This window comes from Mytilus trossulus, chromosome 14, assembly GCF_036588685.1.
Source record: "Mytilus trossulus isolate FHL-02 chromosome 14, PNRI_Mtr1.1.1.hap1, whole genome shotgun sequence".
Classification (NCBI taxonomy): Eukaryota; Metazoa; Mollusca; class Bivalvia; order Mytilida; family Mytilidae; genus Mytilus; species Mytilus trossulus.
Window position 1 is genome coordinate 20,470,135 of NC_086386.1, and position 18,216 is coordinate 20,488,350.

At 29.4% G+C, this 18,216-nt stretch overlaps 1 protein-coding gene across 1 annotated transcript; it reads right to left on the bottom strand.

Annotated features, from left to right (window-relative positions):
• Positions 1-1,205: 1,205 nt before the first annotated feature.
• LOC134695758 (glycine receptor subunit alpha-2-like) lies at positions 1,206-16,829 on the bottom strand. The gene is made up of 9 exons (XM_063557170.1): positions 16,617-16,829; positions 11,840-11,942; positions 11,047-11,111; positions 10,029-10,096; positions 9,588-9,808; positions 4,441-4,523; positions 3,377-3,508; positions 2,058-2,443; positions 1,206-1,420 (listed from the first exon to the last, which is right to left on the bottom strand). Exons 2-9 carry the CDS (start codon positions 11,911-11,913, stop codon positions 1,238-1,240), a joined length of 1,212 nt encoding a protein of 403 aa, XP_063413240.1. The 5' UTR covers positions 11,914-11,942; positions 16,617-16,829; the 3' UTR covers positions 1,206-1,237.
• Positions 16,830-18,216: the final 1,387 nt, after the last annotated feature.

Here is an 18,216-nt window from a genome sequence, read left to right on the forward strand (position 1 = left end):
CAAAAACATATCAATGAAGTAAAAATAAAAAAGTACAAGGCTAACAAAGGTCAGAAGTTCCTTATTTTAATTTGGACAAGCGCAAAAATGCTGCGGGGTTCAATATACCATGTATAAGCAATACAAAATTCTCCAACATTATAAATATGATGAGGAAATGACTAAAGGAAACTATGCTTTAAAAATAATTTTATTAATTGTTTTTAAAAGTACTTAATATGTTATTATAAAAATGTTAAAACTGCATATTCATTTAACAATCGAAGCAAAGACAAAATGATATTGATTAAGTAAAGTTAAACGAAAAGCATACTTATTGCCAATAACCAATTGTCGAAACGGGTCGTTAAATGAAACCGACCGTGCTGTTAAATTGAAGCCGAGTCAATTTTGTCATATGATATTTGCAAATGGTATTCACTTTTAGATGTACAGTGACTTATGGTTTAATTTTTGTATTTGATTTATCGAGCTTTGGTCTTTGATGAACTGATCTTTTAATACAATGTCATATTCATACCAATTAAACTGTGTCATGTGTGTATTAACATTTGTTTTATAGCAATACGATTTATCTAACTTGGTGTACAACAAGATACGAAGGCGTTATGTAATGCCTTGATAACAATGCATATACTCTTTTGTTGTAAACCTAGGTTAATTCAAACTGAAAAGTGTAAACATATTTCATGAATTTCAAAGTTCATACTTTGATTTAAATTAGACTCTACGATTTGACATGACAATACAAAATTTATATTTTTAACCCAACATAATTCTAAACAACATTTGCTTTACAACACACCCAGATAAGCCACATTAGGAACTTTGGTTTGTCTATTTATGTAAAAACAATTCCGGGGAACATATTATTCTTGTTTAAAAATATTTCAAGGACTAGCTTTAATTTTAACGACGTTGTTTCTTTTTTATTCTTTATTTGTGAATGATTTTACTTTAATAGTTTTAAACAGTTAATTACTTATACAGTCATATACATAAGATATTGTGTATTTGTTTTATCTAATTACTGTACATGATTTGACAAATTGTGTATATCTACTAGTATGTGAACAAACAGTTAACATCCTGGCACAATAATGATTTTTTTAATAATCATAATAATATTTTATTATAAAATACAATATACAACTGCAAAAACGAAAAATAAATTATGTTAGAAAAATTGCAAATGAAGAAAATTGAATTATACAATTGAAAATAGCATTCTTATCTTTCAACATGGCTGTACGTCTGCTTTAGTTTTTAAGACAAACAGATAAATAATCCAGTAAAACAAATTAAACAATATAAAAAATAAAGGAAACATAATTCGTGATATTCTGTCCACGTTCCGTGCCTTTTCTCTATTTGCCATATTCTGAAAGCATATGTTGAACCTGCATCCATGATATTCGTTCTAAAAATAAAACAAAAATAAACTTTTGCAGAACTTCTAAAAGAACAAGTATGGCAAGTGTCAAAAAGTGAAATATGAGAGTTATGATAAGACAGCTTGACAACAGTTACCAGTCTTTGAGTTAAAAAGCTTCTCAACAAGGATATTTTTTTTAGAAATCTAACAGAAAATTCGAAATCGATGTCAATTTTTTTTTAAATATGTGTGGTACATGTCAACGAAACCGAAACCAAAGGACATCATTCATTTAAGTTCACATTAGACATATACAATGTATTATTCAATCGCAAAACATATGACAGGTGTGCATGGTGTACATGGTGTCTGCTTTATATATATTTAGTTCACGCATCATTGTAAATATAACGGAATTTGATGAGGCTGTAGCGCTATAAAACCAGGTTTAATTCCACCATTTTCTACATTTGAAAATGCCTGTACCAAGTCAGGAATATGACAGTTCTTGTCCATTCATTTGATTTTACCATGTGATTATGGACTTGCCGATTTGATTTTTCTCTGAGTTCATTATTTTTGTGATTTTACTTTTTGATCAAAAGGAGAAATATGTTTAATTGATAAATGGTAAAATTGTCTTTTATCATTACATGTACTAAGGTTCTGCGGTTCACTTTACCTTTGACGGGACTCTTTTTCTTGGACTTTGATCATTATCATAACCACCATTGTCTGCCACAGATTCTTGCCTGCGCAGTCGCACTCTTGACAAAACGTTCACATAAGCAAACTCAATCAATGCTGCAAACACAAAGAACATACAAGAAACCATCCAAACATCAATTGCTTTGAAATATGAAACTTTTGGTAATCCCGTGTTCTGTGTCGTCATGGTGAGCACTGTAAGTAGTCCCAGTGATATCCTTGCAGGAGTAGCATCAATGCTGATCCAGAAAGAAACCCATGACAGGATGACGATGAGAGTTGTTGGTATATATGTCTGAATCAGGTAGTAATCGTACAGACGATCAAGTTTAATATTCATTTGAACACATGAGAACTTTACTGAAAATATAATGGAATTACAATGTATAATCTGTTCAGCGCTTTTAACAATTAAGTTATAATTTCATCTGATCTAAGAAAACCAATATAACAACACATGTATTATTAAAACTTTTGCTGTTATTATCTATAAATTCTATTGTTTTGTTGTGTTAAAAGTTGGTATTGTAGAAGACTATAACATTTTTGTGTGTCGTAATTATAACTTCATTAGTGGTAATCACGCATAACCTCATACATGTCATATGTATTTCATTCAAATGATATTTCAACAAACAAAAACTGGTCAAAGGTCAACGGGTAGTATTTATCGGAGACATACGAGGTAAATCTGTGTAATAACAAGACCATCAATATGTTCCACTGGTTACAGCCAGAATTTCAAGGTTAGTTGACGTCATATGATTATAATAAATATGGCATACTGTTCTCGAGATCTGAACATCATGAGAACGGCAAATTATTAGTGTTCGATGACGTCTTATGTGTAGACTAGAACGGATTTTTTTTTAAACCTAATATAAGATTATGACTATATTATAACTGAAGAAGCCATGGACAATTTATAAAATGCAATTTGAACTGTAATAGTTGTTAAAAGATGTCTTAACGTTGTTGTTTTTTTTTAAATATTTAACATTAAGATCTTCTTTACAAGAAAGTCAAACTGATTCAACCCAATCACGTTTAGCGCATGTTATACATGAGACTTCTGGAAATAGTGGAGCAGATTCATATTAATAGTAATGTATGTTGTATTGTCAAAAACTTTGGTAACTACAGTTGTCTTTTGAATCATAAAATACAGTTTTAATGTTTATATGAACATTCAGTTTCATAATACAAATGTATAACGTAAATATATTAGTTTGGTTAAAATCCAGTGAACACACTGCATTATTTTAAAAACAAACAATTTCGTATGAACCTTACATCCTGCATATACTTTATCACATTTGATGGTTTTCGCACAGCCAAGACTGAATTGAGACAAAATTATATCGTCTTTCTCCTCTACTGGTTCCTTATACCATTGTAAATCAAGTGTCTCTGACGTATATCCATCTGTAATAGCAAAATTAGGTTTAAAGTATTAAAGGTGTTATTTGTGTTAATAATAGCAAGCTGATATAATCATCAAATCACTGATTAGAAACAATTGTCTTTACAAACCCCATTGTAATACCTGCAGCCAACCGTCCAAATAAGAAACTCCAGAAACACGTGTCCGTTGGATTGTTAGTGTTTTTCTAACCTATATATCACTTTATCTCAATCTCACTTTCATTTAAACTCCTATCTTTCCGAAAAGATTGAAAGAAAATTTCTCAAAAAATGTAAAAAAAAAGGTGAATGATACCAAAGCACTACAAACCATTAAACTCTGAAATGGCCTATATCTGTACTCGACTGTACTGATTTTTACTCGACCAGTCTGAATTAGTCTGACTTCTACTTAATATTACTCGACCCCAGTCTGAACCATACTCGACCGTACTGAATCGTATACTTGACCCTTATCTTTGCTGTTGACAATAGTCTGAACTATTACTCGACCAGTCTGAAACAGTCTTAACCCATTCTCGACCTGTACTCGATCTATTTTTCCAGTCTAAACCATACTTAGCCAAAGGTCTGAACAATACTCGACCAGTCTGAACCATACTACCCAAATAACCGCTACTTTTTTAACGGTCAAAATAAATTTCTTTTTAACTGACATATATACACATGTATATAACAACAAAATTTATAAATTGTTTAACCTTATATTAGAATTATATCTTATATTATATTTAGGATAGACAAAAATATGTTATATATAATTTATATCAAAAGGGAATAGAATTAAATATATATTAGTAGTGAAATATAAAGTGTTTTCCTCAGTTTTTATTTTATAACCCGTATGTTATATCTAGTGAACAGCGTTAGCCGACTGTTCCCTTTATTTTCACTAAATAAGTAATTGTATTTTGATATGAATGTATACTTACAACTTTCAATAGTTAAAGGACACATTTGATGGTCCAGAGGATATCTCAACAAATCTACATCACAAGAAAATGTTCCAGATATTCTAAAAATATATATATACATGTTGTTACCGTTTCACTACAAACTGCTCAGAGTCTGAATTGACCAGTTTTTGTGCTCGACCAGTACAATCGAGCACACATTTTACTCGACTAGTCTCGACATTGTCTCGACTGGACTTAACTGTACTTAAGTCTACTCGACTAGGTCTCGACTTTACTTAATTAGTCTGAAATGGTCTTGACCAAGGCTCGACCTGTCTCGACCTGTCTTGACTAGTCTCGACTCAGTCTGAACCAGTCTCGACCTGTCTCGACTGGTCTTGACCTTCAAATTTAGTTTTGACTGGTATAAAGAAGCCCATCTAACTAAATTAAATATTGATCTTACAAAATTCAAGCTTATTAGGTAGTTTGATTACTGGCTGTGAAATAAAAATTTTTTTTTTTTACCATATTAGGTAAAAATAAAAATTATTATATAAATTCAGATAGGCATCTTTAAATTTTCTAATAACTTTTTCAAATCAACTTGGATTTTCATCAAACTATGCACCTATCTAAGATTTATATCAAGCTTACTGAATCCCATTTCATTTACTTTTTTGTTGTATAGCTATATGAAATTTAAGAATTAAAGTCATCTCTGTAAAAAAAAAGCTAGGATTTGCAATTTGGACAAAATAGAGATAGGCATCTTTAATTTTTTTAATAACTTTTTCAAATCAACTTGGATTTTCATCAAACTATGCAGTTATCTTAGATATATATCAAGCTTACTGAATCCCATTTCATTTACTTTTGTTTTGTATAGCTGTAAAATTTAAGAATTAAAGTCATCTCAGTAAAAAAAGCTAGGATTTGCAATTCAGACAAAATAGAGATAGGCATCTTTATTTTTTTTATTAACTTTTTCTAATCAACTTGGATTGTCATCAAACTATGCAGTTATCTTAGATATATATCAAGCTTACTGAATCCCATTTCATTTACTTTTGTTTTGTATAGCTGTAAAATTTAAGAATTAAAGTCATCTCAGTAAAAAAAGCTAGGATTTGCAATTTGGACAAAATAGAGATAGACATCTTTAATTTTTTTAATAACTTTTTCAAATCAACTTGGATTGTCATCAAACTATGCAGCTATCTTAGATGTATATCAAGCTTACTGAATCCCATTTCATTTACTTTTGTTTTGTATATCTGAAAAATTTAAAAATTAAAGTCATCTCAGTAAAAAAAGCTAGGATTTGCAATTTGGACAAAATAGAGATAGGCATCTTTAATTTTTTTAATAACTTTTTTCAAATCAACTTGGATTGTCATCAAACTATGCAGCTATCTTAGATAATATATCAAGCTTACTGAATCCCATTTCATTTACTTTTTTATTGTATTGCTGTAAAATTTAAGAATTAAAGAAATGTTGGTAAAAAAAGCTAGGATTTGCAATTTCGGACAAAATAGAGATAGGCATCTTTAATTTTTTTAAGAACTTTTTCAAATCAACTTGGATTGTCATCAAACTATGCACCTATCTTAGATATATATCAAGCTTACTTAATCCTATTTCATTTACTTTTTTATTGTATTGCTGTAAAATTTAAGAATTTTAAAGAAATGTTGGTAAAAAAAGCTAGGATTTGCAATTGGACAAAATAGAGATAGTACACTTTAAATTTTCTAATAACTTTTTCAAATCAACTTGGATTTTCAAACTAGGCAGCTCTCTTAGATATATATCAAGCTTACTGAATCCCAGGTTATTTTGTTTTTTTGGTGAATTGCTGTCAAATTTAAGAATTTAATTAATCTATGTAAAGAAAGCTAGAATTTGCAGTTCAAACAAAATAAAGATATATAGTACACTTTAATTTTTTTAAAGTCAACTTGGATTTATTCAAACTATATAGCTACCTTGTTGATGTATTAATCTTACTGAATCCCAGGTTGTTATTTAGTTTGGTGTATTGCTGTCAAATTTAAGAATTAATTTAATCTGGGTAAAAAAGCTAGGATTTGCTGTTTTGACAAAATAGAGATAGTACACTTTAAACTTGTTAATAACTTTTTCAAATCAACTTGGATTTTATTCAAACTATATAGCTACCTTGGTGATGTATCAGTCTTACTGAAACATAGGTTGTTATTTAGTTTGGTGTATTTCTGTCAAATTGAAGAATTTAATTAGTCTAGATGTGGGTCAAAAAGCTACAATATTAGATATATATCTTTCCTCATAATTTTGGAAAAAGTATATATAAATTAGTTATATAATTCCTTTAATGTTTTATTCCTTTTGATATATATATCCTATAAATATATCAAAAAGCAAAGAAAAATTAAAGAAATTATTCAAATAGTTCTTCTGATTTGTGGTGATTTATAAGGCAATACCTTCTGCTTGGGGCAAACTTATTTAAGAATTGAATGCTTCTTTTTGTAAATTTATTGGGTGGTAAAAGCGTTGACCGAAGTACATTTTGTATGAAGCGCGGAAGCGCTTCATTCTAAAAATGTACGCACGGTCAACGCTTTTACAACCCTATAAAGTTTCAAAAAGAAGTATTCAATACTTATAATTACATTTTTATAGCTAAAATCATGAAAACACGATTTTTATCCAGTTTTATTTAATTCACCTATGCACTTTTTTGTGGGACCTCGTGTCATCATGCATGATAAATGTTATTGTCTGATGCAATTGTTTACGGAATAACATGTTAGCCAATCAGAATAACGTATTATAATGAAACTTACATCTAATGTAATTATTAAAAAATCACATCTACCAGAGAGTTTTAAATTCTAAATAACATTTATTCAAAGTTGCAACATCCTGTTAAATCTAAATCGCAAGGCTTTTTTAATTCCCTTGATAAGTAATACACGAGTTTAAGAAAAGTAGGGCTTTCTTTTTACCTGTAAAACTCAGGTGTACTGATGTAATTAAAACATGTATAGTGCCATGTCATTAAATTTGACAAAAAAATATTTTAAGATTTGATTAAAATAAATTTTTACTGTAACTTTGGAACACATTTCTTTTTTTAAAAGGTTTTCAAGGATTGTTATGAAAGTTCATGATGTTAAATTTTTGTTTTACTACAAAAAAAAGGGGTTTATTTTGTTTATGCTGATTTAAAAAAAAATATATGAAATCTTAAAAAAGACACCTTTTTTTTGTTAAAACAAAAATTTAATATTTTTATTTAAAGAAAGATATATTTCTAATATCAAAGCTTTTTGACCTACATGTGGATTAATTAAATTCTTAAATTTGACAGAAATACACCAAACTAAATAACAACTTATAGTTTAGTAAGATATTTTGCAAGAATATTGCAAAGATAGTTATAGAGTTTGATGAAAATCTAAGTTGATTTCAAAAAGTAATGAAAAAATGATAGTGTACTATCTCTATTTTGTCAAAACTGCAAATCCTAGCTTTTTTACCTAGAATGCATTGATTCTTAAATTTTACAGCAATACAACTAAAATCTAAATAAACTGGGATTCAAGAAGCTTGATATGTATCTAAGATAGCTGCCTAGTTTGATGACAATCCAAGTTGATTTGAAAAAGTTATTAAAAAAAGTAAAGTGTACTATCTCTCTTTTGTCCGAATTGCAAATTCTAGCTTTTTTTACCAACATTACTTTAATTCTTAAATTTTACAACAGTACAACAAAAAAGTAAATGAAATGAGATCCAGTAAGCTTGGTATACATCTAAGATAGCTGCATTGTTTGATGACAATCCAAGTTGATTTGAATAAGTTATTAAACAAATTAAAGATGCCTATCTCTATTTTGTCCAAATTGCAAATCCTAGCTTTTTTTACTGAGATGACTTTAATTCTTAAATTTTACAAATATACAAAACAAAAGTAAATGAAATGGGATTCAGTAAGCTTGATATATATCTAAGATAGCTGCATAGTTTGATGACAATCCAAGTTGATATGAAAAAGTTATTAAAAAAATTAAAGATGCCTATCTCTATTTTGTCCAAATTGCAAATCCTAGCTTTTTTTACCGAGATGACTTTAATTCTTAAATTTTACAAATATACAAAACAAAAGTAAATGAAATGGGATTCAGTAAGCTTGATATATATCTAAGATAGCTGCATAGTTTGATGACAATCCAAGTTGATTTGAAAAAGTTATTAAAAAAATTAAAGATGCCTATCTCTATTTTGTCCAAATTGCAAATCCTAGCTTTTTTTACCGAGATGACTTTAATTCTTAAATTTTACAGCAATACAACAAAAAAGTAAATGAAATGGGATTCAGTAAGCTTGATATAAATCTAAGATAGCTGCATAGTTTGATGAAAATCCAAGTGATTTTGAAAAAGTTATTAAAAAAATTAAAGATGCCTATCTCTATTTTGTCCAAATTGCAAATCCTAGCTTTTTTTACCGAGATGACTTTAATTCTTAAATTTCATAGCTATACAACAAAAAAGTAAATGAAATGGGATTCAGTAAGCTTGATATATATCTTAGATAGGTGCATAGTTTGATGAAAATCCAAGTTGATTTGAAAAAGTTATTAGAAAATTTAAAGATGCCTATCTGAATTTAAATAATAATTTTTATTTTTACCTATTCTTCATACCAGTCAAAACTAAATTTGAAGGTCAAGACTAGTCGAGACAGGTCGAGACTGGTTCAGACTGAGTCGAGACTAGTCAAGACAGGTCGAGACTGGTTCAGATTGAGTCGAGACAGGTCGAGCCTTGGTCAAGACCATTTCAGACTAATTAAGTAAAGTTGAGACCTAGTCGAGTACACTTAAGTACAGTTAAGTCCAGTCGAGACAATGTCGAGACTAGTCGAGTAAAATGTGTGCTCGATTTTACTGGTCGAGCACAAAAACTGGTCAATTCAGACTCTGAGTAGTTTGTAGTGTTTGTTTTTCGAAAAGAATATGAATAATATTCGTGAATACTATTTTTACTATTTTCTTTTTTTATATAATCGATTCTTGTGTATTCGACTTGCATATGTTACTTTATATACAAACGCAACTAAACAATTGGATTTAAAATCTATATAGCAGAAAATGGACGAAAACAATATAAAAAATATATTAAAGGATACCTGGTGCTGTAATACATTAGTCCATCAGGTTTGATATGCAATAGCTTATCCGGCGTAGACACTCTGTGAAGGGCTGCACGTTTTTCATTTAAAATAAATAATTCTGGTACCCATACTTTATTCATGGATTTTTTGCTGAGTTGAAATGTGCCGAGTTTCGGATCATGTATCAGACGAGAATCATTCCATCTTTGCCGCAGAAAAAAACTTAACCCATAATCCTGAAAAACAAATTTACAATTCTCGAAAATAAACATGGTTTTCAATATAATTAAAATTTTGAAAAAACCCATACTTCAATTAATGAATTAAGGTTTATAAATTGAAAGTCTTGATTAAATTATCGGATCATTAATGTATCAAAAGTAAAAAAAGGTGTGGTTTTTGCTAAGAATTTGCATATAAATTGATAAACAAATTTAATACCGATATATTCTGTACCTTAGATGAATCACTGATGGAATCGATGCTCAAAATGTAGACTTGTATTTCAACTCTCAATTGTTCATCTGAAATAAAGGAAAATATTTGCACATTATGAAAAAAAACCTATATTTTATATTCTTCAATTATGTAACATATCGCATCATTCAAATTTTAAAGCAACAAAGTTACTTTAACATGTTAAAGAAACAGGAACACATACGTGTGTCAAAAATTACCTTATTGTTAAGAAACAAAAGCATCTTTATTTTTATTCAAATAATATTCATTAGAACATACTATTACAACTGTCATTAATAAAGTAAACATGTGTGATCTTGAATCGAAACTGTTACATGTAGTCTCGCAATAACGTGAAATGGAATAAATAATTTTCTGGTCTACACAAACATTTTGCTAGGTAAAAAAAACTAGATAGATAGATATAAAAATAGTATATAAAAGTGAATCAATAGATTGAAATCATATAGGTTTATAACAATTATGTTCATGATCCGTAAATCTATCTGGTCAAATTGGACAGTAATCCATCATAGTAGCATCTGTAAAGAATTTCTATATATAAATGACATTTGCTAATTGTCAATGTTTGTTATTATAGAATATGAACCTGGAATACAATTATTGATTGTATTTGTTGTTTTAAAGATAATTAAAAATAATGATGTTAATTGAGGAAAACGACTCTTGTACGCAACTACTGTATTACGAATTGGTATATTTTGTATAATTACATTTAAACTTTAACTAACATTAAGTATTTAAAAAGATCTGATTCGTTAAAAATCAGAAAGCTATTGTGCCCAAACTCCTTATATTGATATTATGGTTTGCGAATACTTTCAATCTGTAGTATGTTTTAGTTCCTTGTCAAGTTTGATCTGGTAATGATGTCGTTATCATAATCTACTATAGGTTTACATGAAAAACATATAAAAAAACGTTTAATGATTTATACTATTTTTTCTCGCCCTAATATTATAGAAACAATCTAATATATGTATGTGAAACTCACCGTCATTATAATTTGGTGGCACAGCAGAATTATAATTCTTCAAGAGCTCTTTTAATACCAAATCTCTAGAAAGTTAACACTGCATGTTTGATTATCAGGGAAAAAAAATCATTTGTATGTTTAATATCAATTTAAGCTAAATTCTACTTTGGTATTATCATGATAATACTTTGACACTCCGATATATAAATGATGTCCTCCTCTCACTCATACTCCTAATGGTGGTGAAATTATTGAACGCAACTATCATATCGCAGATCTAAAAAAAAAACCAATTGGTCATCTGGGAACAAAACGTTACCAAATAAGATATAATTTGTCTAATGAGTTTGCAATGGTCCTTTTGGCCTTTTTAACTTTTTTGGATTCGAGCGTCACTGATGAGTCTTTTGAGGACGAAACCGCGTCTGGCTTATATACTAAATTTAGTCCTGGTATCTATGAGGAGTTTATTTAGTATAGTTTGTCCCTTTTTTCTCCAAATGAAAACTGAATCACCAAACACGTCAAAATTATGCTTACTACGGAAGCTAGCATTGATAACATTCAAACGCAACTATATATACTAGATCAAATAGTTGGAACCGTGTCCTTCATTCGTTCTCTATTTCTATGCATAATAGAAATTAATAGATAAAAATAATAAATACTATTAGAAAATGGCACACATATGTCAATCAATCAATTATTGACGGAGAGTAGTCTCATTGGCACTTTACACCACATCTTACTATATATCTATAAAATCAAAACAATAACAAATACAACAACTTAAAACAAAGTTAACAAATACCTTTCTGTATTGTTTACTGCCTGGTAGGCTCTTATGATTGATATTAATCCAAGGAAGTACACATAGATAAACATAATAATCGTATATACCAATTTAAAAATACCTAAAAAGAAAAAGTAAAATTTTGTTTTAAATGGTTTTACTTTGATATTCTCAAGGGCTATTTTTCGCTCTTAATTTGTATATTAAGAGATACATTTAAGTAAAACTTGTATACCTGTCATTACCAAATGTTGTGTATGTTCCCTCTTTTAGCAGATTTCTTAATTTACCTTTTTACAAATACACAATTGTGTCCTATGCTGAATATTGTAGTATACAGTATAGACCCAGAAAAAGCTGACAAAGGAACAGAACCCGCACGAAGGCCAGAGAACAGCACATCGTCACATGGAAGTCTTCAACGCGTCGATAACAATTCCACAACCGGAGACCACAATTAGCTCCTATCCAATAGTGAATAAGAGTTCAGCGACGTTGATACTACACTCAAATGTTTTTAAAAAATCCGACCTTGGAGGAAAATTCTAATTGGAAATTCCTTACGCAAATAGTAAAATCAAAATGTTAAACACACAAAACGAATGGATAACAACTGTCTTACTCCTGACTTGGTACAGGCATTTGTATATGTAGAAAACTCTCCGAAACATACGTTTTTAAAACAAAATCACAAAACTGACAATTGTTAAATGGAAGTGACTTATGACAAGCGAAAAAACTGTTGCGGGTTAAACATATTTTTTTCTTTCTTTAGATTTCAAGCCGTCACGATTACCCTTGAGTTTTTACCAATAATACAGAGTAAACAATAAGGATGAGTATTTACAAAGACAAAAAAAAGCTTACTATATCTACGGAGACAAATAAAAGAACACTATCACACGTTATTAAGATTAGACCTAGAATACATACCTCAGGACCATCGTGTATTATTTGTGATGTTGATAAGACATATTTATCCACACAGTCTTGGTGTCGTGCGATGTTAGTTTAAAAAAAAAGACAAGACGTTTGTTTTTATATTATCCTGGTAACAACTGATTGCTCAGACACTTGGGATATTTTATAAAGTCTGAGTCGCAGGCTCTTGAATACAGATTGATTTGGGAATTAACAGAATAATCTAAAACAAACGACAAGGACTTCTAGCAGTTAATGACAAGCCAGCCCCAGACCTTTTAATTAAACTTAATGATTGATCATCACCTTATCATATGAAAATAGCCAAAATGTATCTTGTTTAGGGTTTATTATCACGCAACCATAAATTATACGAGAGGAACATTACTTGTATCATGCAAAGACATGTCTAAAATTTTAACGCAAAGCAATGAGTGAATAAATATCAATCGAAACATATTGCCATCTTTAAGATGATTATCACTTTTATATACGCCTGTTTAAAGGTCCTGTTAGTCTTTTGCGTGAGTGACACGACATTGTAAATGTAGAATAGTAACATTTAAGATGAAATGTGAAAGAACTGCACTATTAAGATGTCTGCACGTTATAACGAATGATGTCCTTTCATCGAAAATGAACTATAGTAAACAGTAAAAACTTTACACTGAGGAAAATTCCAAACAGAATGTCCTTAACCATATGACAAAATCAAATTATAAAACACATCAAACGAATGGATAACTGTCATATTCCTGATTTGATACAGACATTTTCAAATGTAAAAAAATGTGGATTGAACATGAATTTATAGCACTAAACCTCTCACCTTTATGACAGTGTTGAGACGTTTTTTAATACTTAAGTTTCTTCTGTTAATTCAAATACGATCGATATTACAAACACGAACGATCGAAAAAGTTAAGATATTTAAATCACTATACGATTATGTCAGGAAAAAAATAAAATAGATAACAAACAATAGGAAATAAAATGATAAATATATACCAATTGCAATTTCGAGGAAAAGGCAACGTGTATTCATAGAATAAGCTTTCATTTCTCAGTAAATTCATCAGGATAAATCTCCAAAGTGTACACACTGAAGTCGTCATTATCAAAATCCAACCTATCAATATCAAAAGTGTTACTAGTATACTAATTTTGTATCATATATTGTTTCGATGGATCTTTGCTCATTTTAGATTGTTATGCGAACTATACAAAAAAAGTCAACAATAGGGAGTGCACATTTCTTCCCCATTGGAATTTCAATAACTTGGCAATATACAGAATCTCCATGGCGAATATTAATGTTGCAGTTAAAAAAAAGTGCAGTTATCATATCGAAATGTTGACATAATTCTTACATTTGTTCCTTTCTAAAAAAGAGGAACATATTCTATTCACTAAGTTTATTTGGCAAGATAATCTTTGTACCTGTAATTTATTTGTAACGATTTTCTTTTGTGTAAATCCTTAACCAGATTGTAGGTTACAGTTTTAAAGGATAGATACTAATTAAACGGCAGAAGTCGTCGAATTGTAGATTAAAAAAAAATGCTGATTTTTTATTATTGTATAGAATTTAGATAGGTGTATTTAAGCATCTATAGACCACTCAAAAGCGATTTACTCTTCAATATATAAAGAAGTAGGTCGGCGTTTGTAACATAACGAAGTTTTATTTATTATCAGGGCAATGAATTAACGTACGCATTTAATTAAGTAAAAACTATAGCAATATTGATTATTAGTTTTTAGTTATTAAATTAGTTATTAACAGTAATATGAGCGGATCGGATGGTCTGTTAATATTTAATTGTGCATATTTGAACTAATTGATTACTCAACGAATGTTTGAATCAATTCAATAAATAGCAATGCAACAGACAGAAAGAGGCTTATAAACGTATTCGTTTAACCTTTAATGATGAATAAGAATCAGTGTACCCTGTATTTTTCCCTCATTGTTGAAGGATGTAAGCCGCATTTCATTAAATAAATACTAAATGTTCAGGGTTCAAATGTTTTTTCTAACCCTTTATCCTGGTCAACCCATATTTTAGAGAGCCTATCTATTGTATAAATTGTTTGTTTGTTCACGCCCTGAACAAGTTTGATATATTTGCAAGTTATATACAATTAGAAAATAGTAAATCAATCTATATTTTGCAACTTAGGGTTAAAATCAGATAGATAGTAATGATTTGTAAACTATTAAAAAAGTTTAGTAAACAACTTCTTTGTCAACATTGGACATTGTATTTTTCTGATTATGTGAAGAAAACCATATTATAAGGGGTAACATTGCATTATTTCAATTATTGCACAGGGTAAACTATACATTTGTAACCACCACAGAAGTCGTTTTTATGTTTTAACTATTCATATAAATTGTAGCCGTTACCAATTAGTATGGCTCTTACTGCGTGTTATACTCTACTTTCACGTGTTTCTACTCACACATAAAACATGACATAAAAAAACCAACACAAACATAACATATTTTTAAAAAGCACCTCTCCAATTGCAACGACATTTGTTAAAGTGCTTCAATCGTTTGATTATCTAACAATTAACATCTAATGCGTTTCGTCGATTTATAAAAAAAATGACTCTTTGAATCAAACATATCCAGAAGGAAAAGACCAACCTTTTTTAGCGCAAACAAACTAAAAGGCCGTACATTGACATATATTGGTTTACTTTTATTATTTGTTATTTGGATGGAGAGTTGTCTCATTGGCACTTATACCACATCTTCCTATATCTAAGAAAAGACAATATGATAAATGCATCGCTTATAAAAAGGACAGGTAGTTAAATCCAATAAACCCATTGGTACACAATATGCAATGTATGTATAAAGGACAAACCTGTCTGCCTTTTCAAGATTTCAATAATTGTTCACAAACATATTTTTTTCAAATAAAGTCACAATTAGTATGTCCTTTGTAATATTCATCTTGGCTTGTATTTTGTTACTTCTTGCCAATGATCACAATTTTCTATATAACAAGCTCTGAATCGCCACGTTTTTATTGCAAGTTATTTGTTTTGCAATTGCGAGTTTATAAGAAAAGGTTATACATTGCAGCATTAAAGAAGACTATAACACTACGATGTTTCAGTATCGACATTAAAACGCAATGGACGCTAGCCACTATTGAAATGGAATTCCGCTACTTGATTAATTGATTGATTTGTGTTAAATGACACTTTCATAAAGCACTGTTCGGTATTTCAATGTGGTCAGTATTTTAATGGTGGAGGAAGTCGAAAATAATACAGATTTTCGAACTAACAACCTTAATGTTGACAGGCGAGTTATACAGTTACTGTAGTTGAACCACTTTGAGCACTCAGTAACCGAGGCCCCTCCACTAGTTGTATATAATGTCTGACACATCTGGGTCAAACAATAACTTTGCAACTCTCATACCTGTATGACAATACATAACAATTGGTTATTTAACTGCAACACTCAAATGCATCACCCTACTTATTGATAAATTAAAAAAATATAATTTCACTTTAGATTTTTTTTCTAAAAGACGATTTTGAATATTTAGACTACTAATGTCATATACTATGTATACATTAATTTTACAACGAAAGGTGTGTTTACTTTTCCAATCCTATGTTTTCGAGAATGCTAGAAGGAGAAGTTTGTTCCGGACCATATGTTTCTTTTCGACTAATTTGTCGATCTGAAACTTTACTATAACTTAAAAATGAAATTTATTAATCAAATTTAAAGTAGATGTTACATGTAGCTAAGTCGTAGGAAATATCCCATTTTACTATTTATAGATACATTTTGGTTTGTTTGGATTAGAAGATACAACGCATAATATTAAAAACAACTTACTTGTTCCGTGTTATACAGCTAAGAGAAAATTGATAAATTTCCTGACCACAACACGTTTTATCAGCGTTTGTGTAACTGATACTGCTTATTAAGTGATGATAACAATCCTTGCAACATATACATTTTAATCAGATTTATAAATTAATAATCGCATTTTTTTTTTAATGAACTCTTTGTTGTTCTGTTTAAATGCCAGCTGTAGTAATATGTACAATTGTAATATTGATGAAGTCGAAGGACGTTTAACTGCATCAATAATTCAATACGTTATTTTAAACTGACTATTTGCATTTTAGAGATAAGTACAAACATTACTAACACTTTCCCAATTATCTAGTCTGTTGTGTTATAAATACTATGTTATGTCATAAACGTTAGTACATGAACAGAGAACTGTCATTATTTTGTTAATAACGTAAACCCATATATAAATGAAATAATCTACTACAGTTTTAATTCTTTTAAGAATGCTTGCAATTTTTAATTTAATAGAATTATTTCAGTTTTTTTTCAATACTAGGAGTGTGCTTGTATTTTATCCAGTAAAATCAAGTTTGAAACTGACTGCAACCAGATGACGAAAGTATTATTCAATATAGAAAGACTAAAAAGAAGTGGAAAATCATACCAATCCCTATTTAGCCTTAAACTCAGAATTACTAAATAATTTCAGCGGAAATAATTAATTAATATAGATATATACTAAGTTAAATGTGGGTCTATTTATGGCAATGTTTTTCAGTCTTATGAAGGAATGTTTAGTTCACCCTTAAAACGCTAGGCATCTAAAGTCTTAGAAAAGAATCACAGAGATAGAAATATACATATTCTTGTAAAATTTCTAATTGGTTGTATTCGTACTATGGCTAACTAATTAACGATTTAAGGTGGTACCCAACACTTTCACTAAAATTAATTTGGCTCGTTTAATTTTCATAAAATTTTCACAAAGTATTTACTTTGACCCTTTAACAAAAATATAAAAAAATCAAAAAATTTGAACAAAGCGTTTTATTAGAAAAAATACACTGGTTATATAGCAGTCCGACAAACACTAATTTTGATCATTGAGAAGCTTTATATTGCCTTCACAACGCGACGTTATCAAAACGTTTAGCTGATATTACAGAGTTATCTCCCTGTAGTGTTAGGTACCACCTTAATTATTCTTAAAATCCAAATACAATGTAGTACACGAAGAACTGAAAGTAAGAAAAATGGTTATTATAAAGAAAACGAAATAAACTTTAAACCGCATGTTTATGGAAAATATCAATTCGTAAATACGAAACATTAAATCATTAATCTATAGAGTGCTATACACAGTTTCGTATAAAAAAAACTAGGGGTTATTCCCCAACTAAAAATAACCATGGAGGGAAACTCCAGTTTATTTACTTACTTGGTGAAAAAGTATCATGTTTTTTGTATTTGATTATAATAAATAGTTAATTAGCTTTCAATTAAAACAGTTTGAATGATTGAAATAATTTAAAAAAAATTATATTAAATATACATGTTTCAAGTGGAGACAACACTGTAAACAGACTGTTTTTTAGCAGTGAAAATTGAAAACTTATTTGCAGCCACTGTAGCTCTT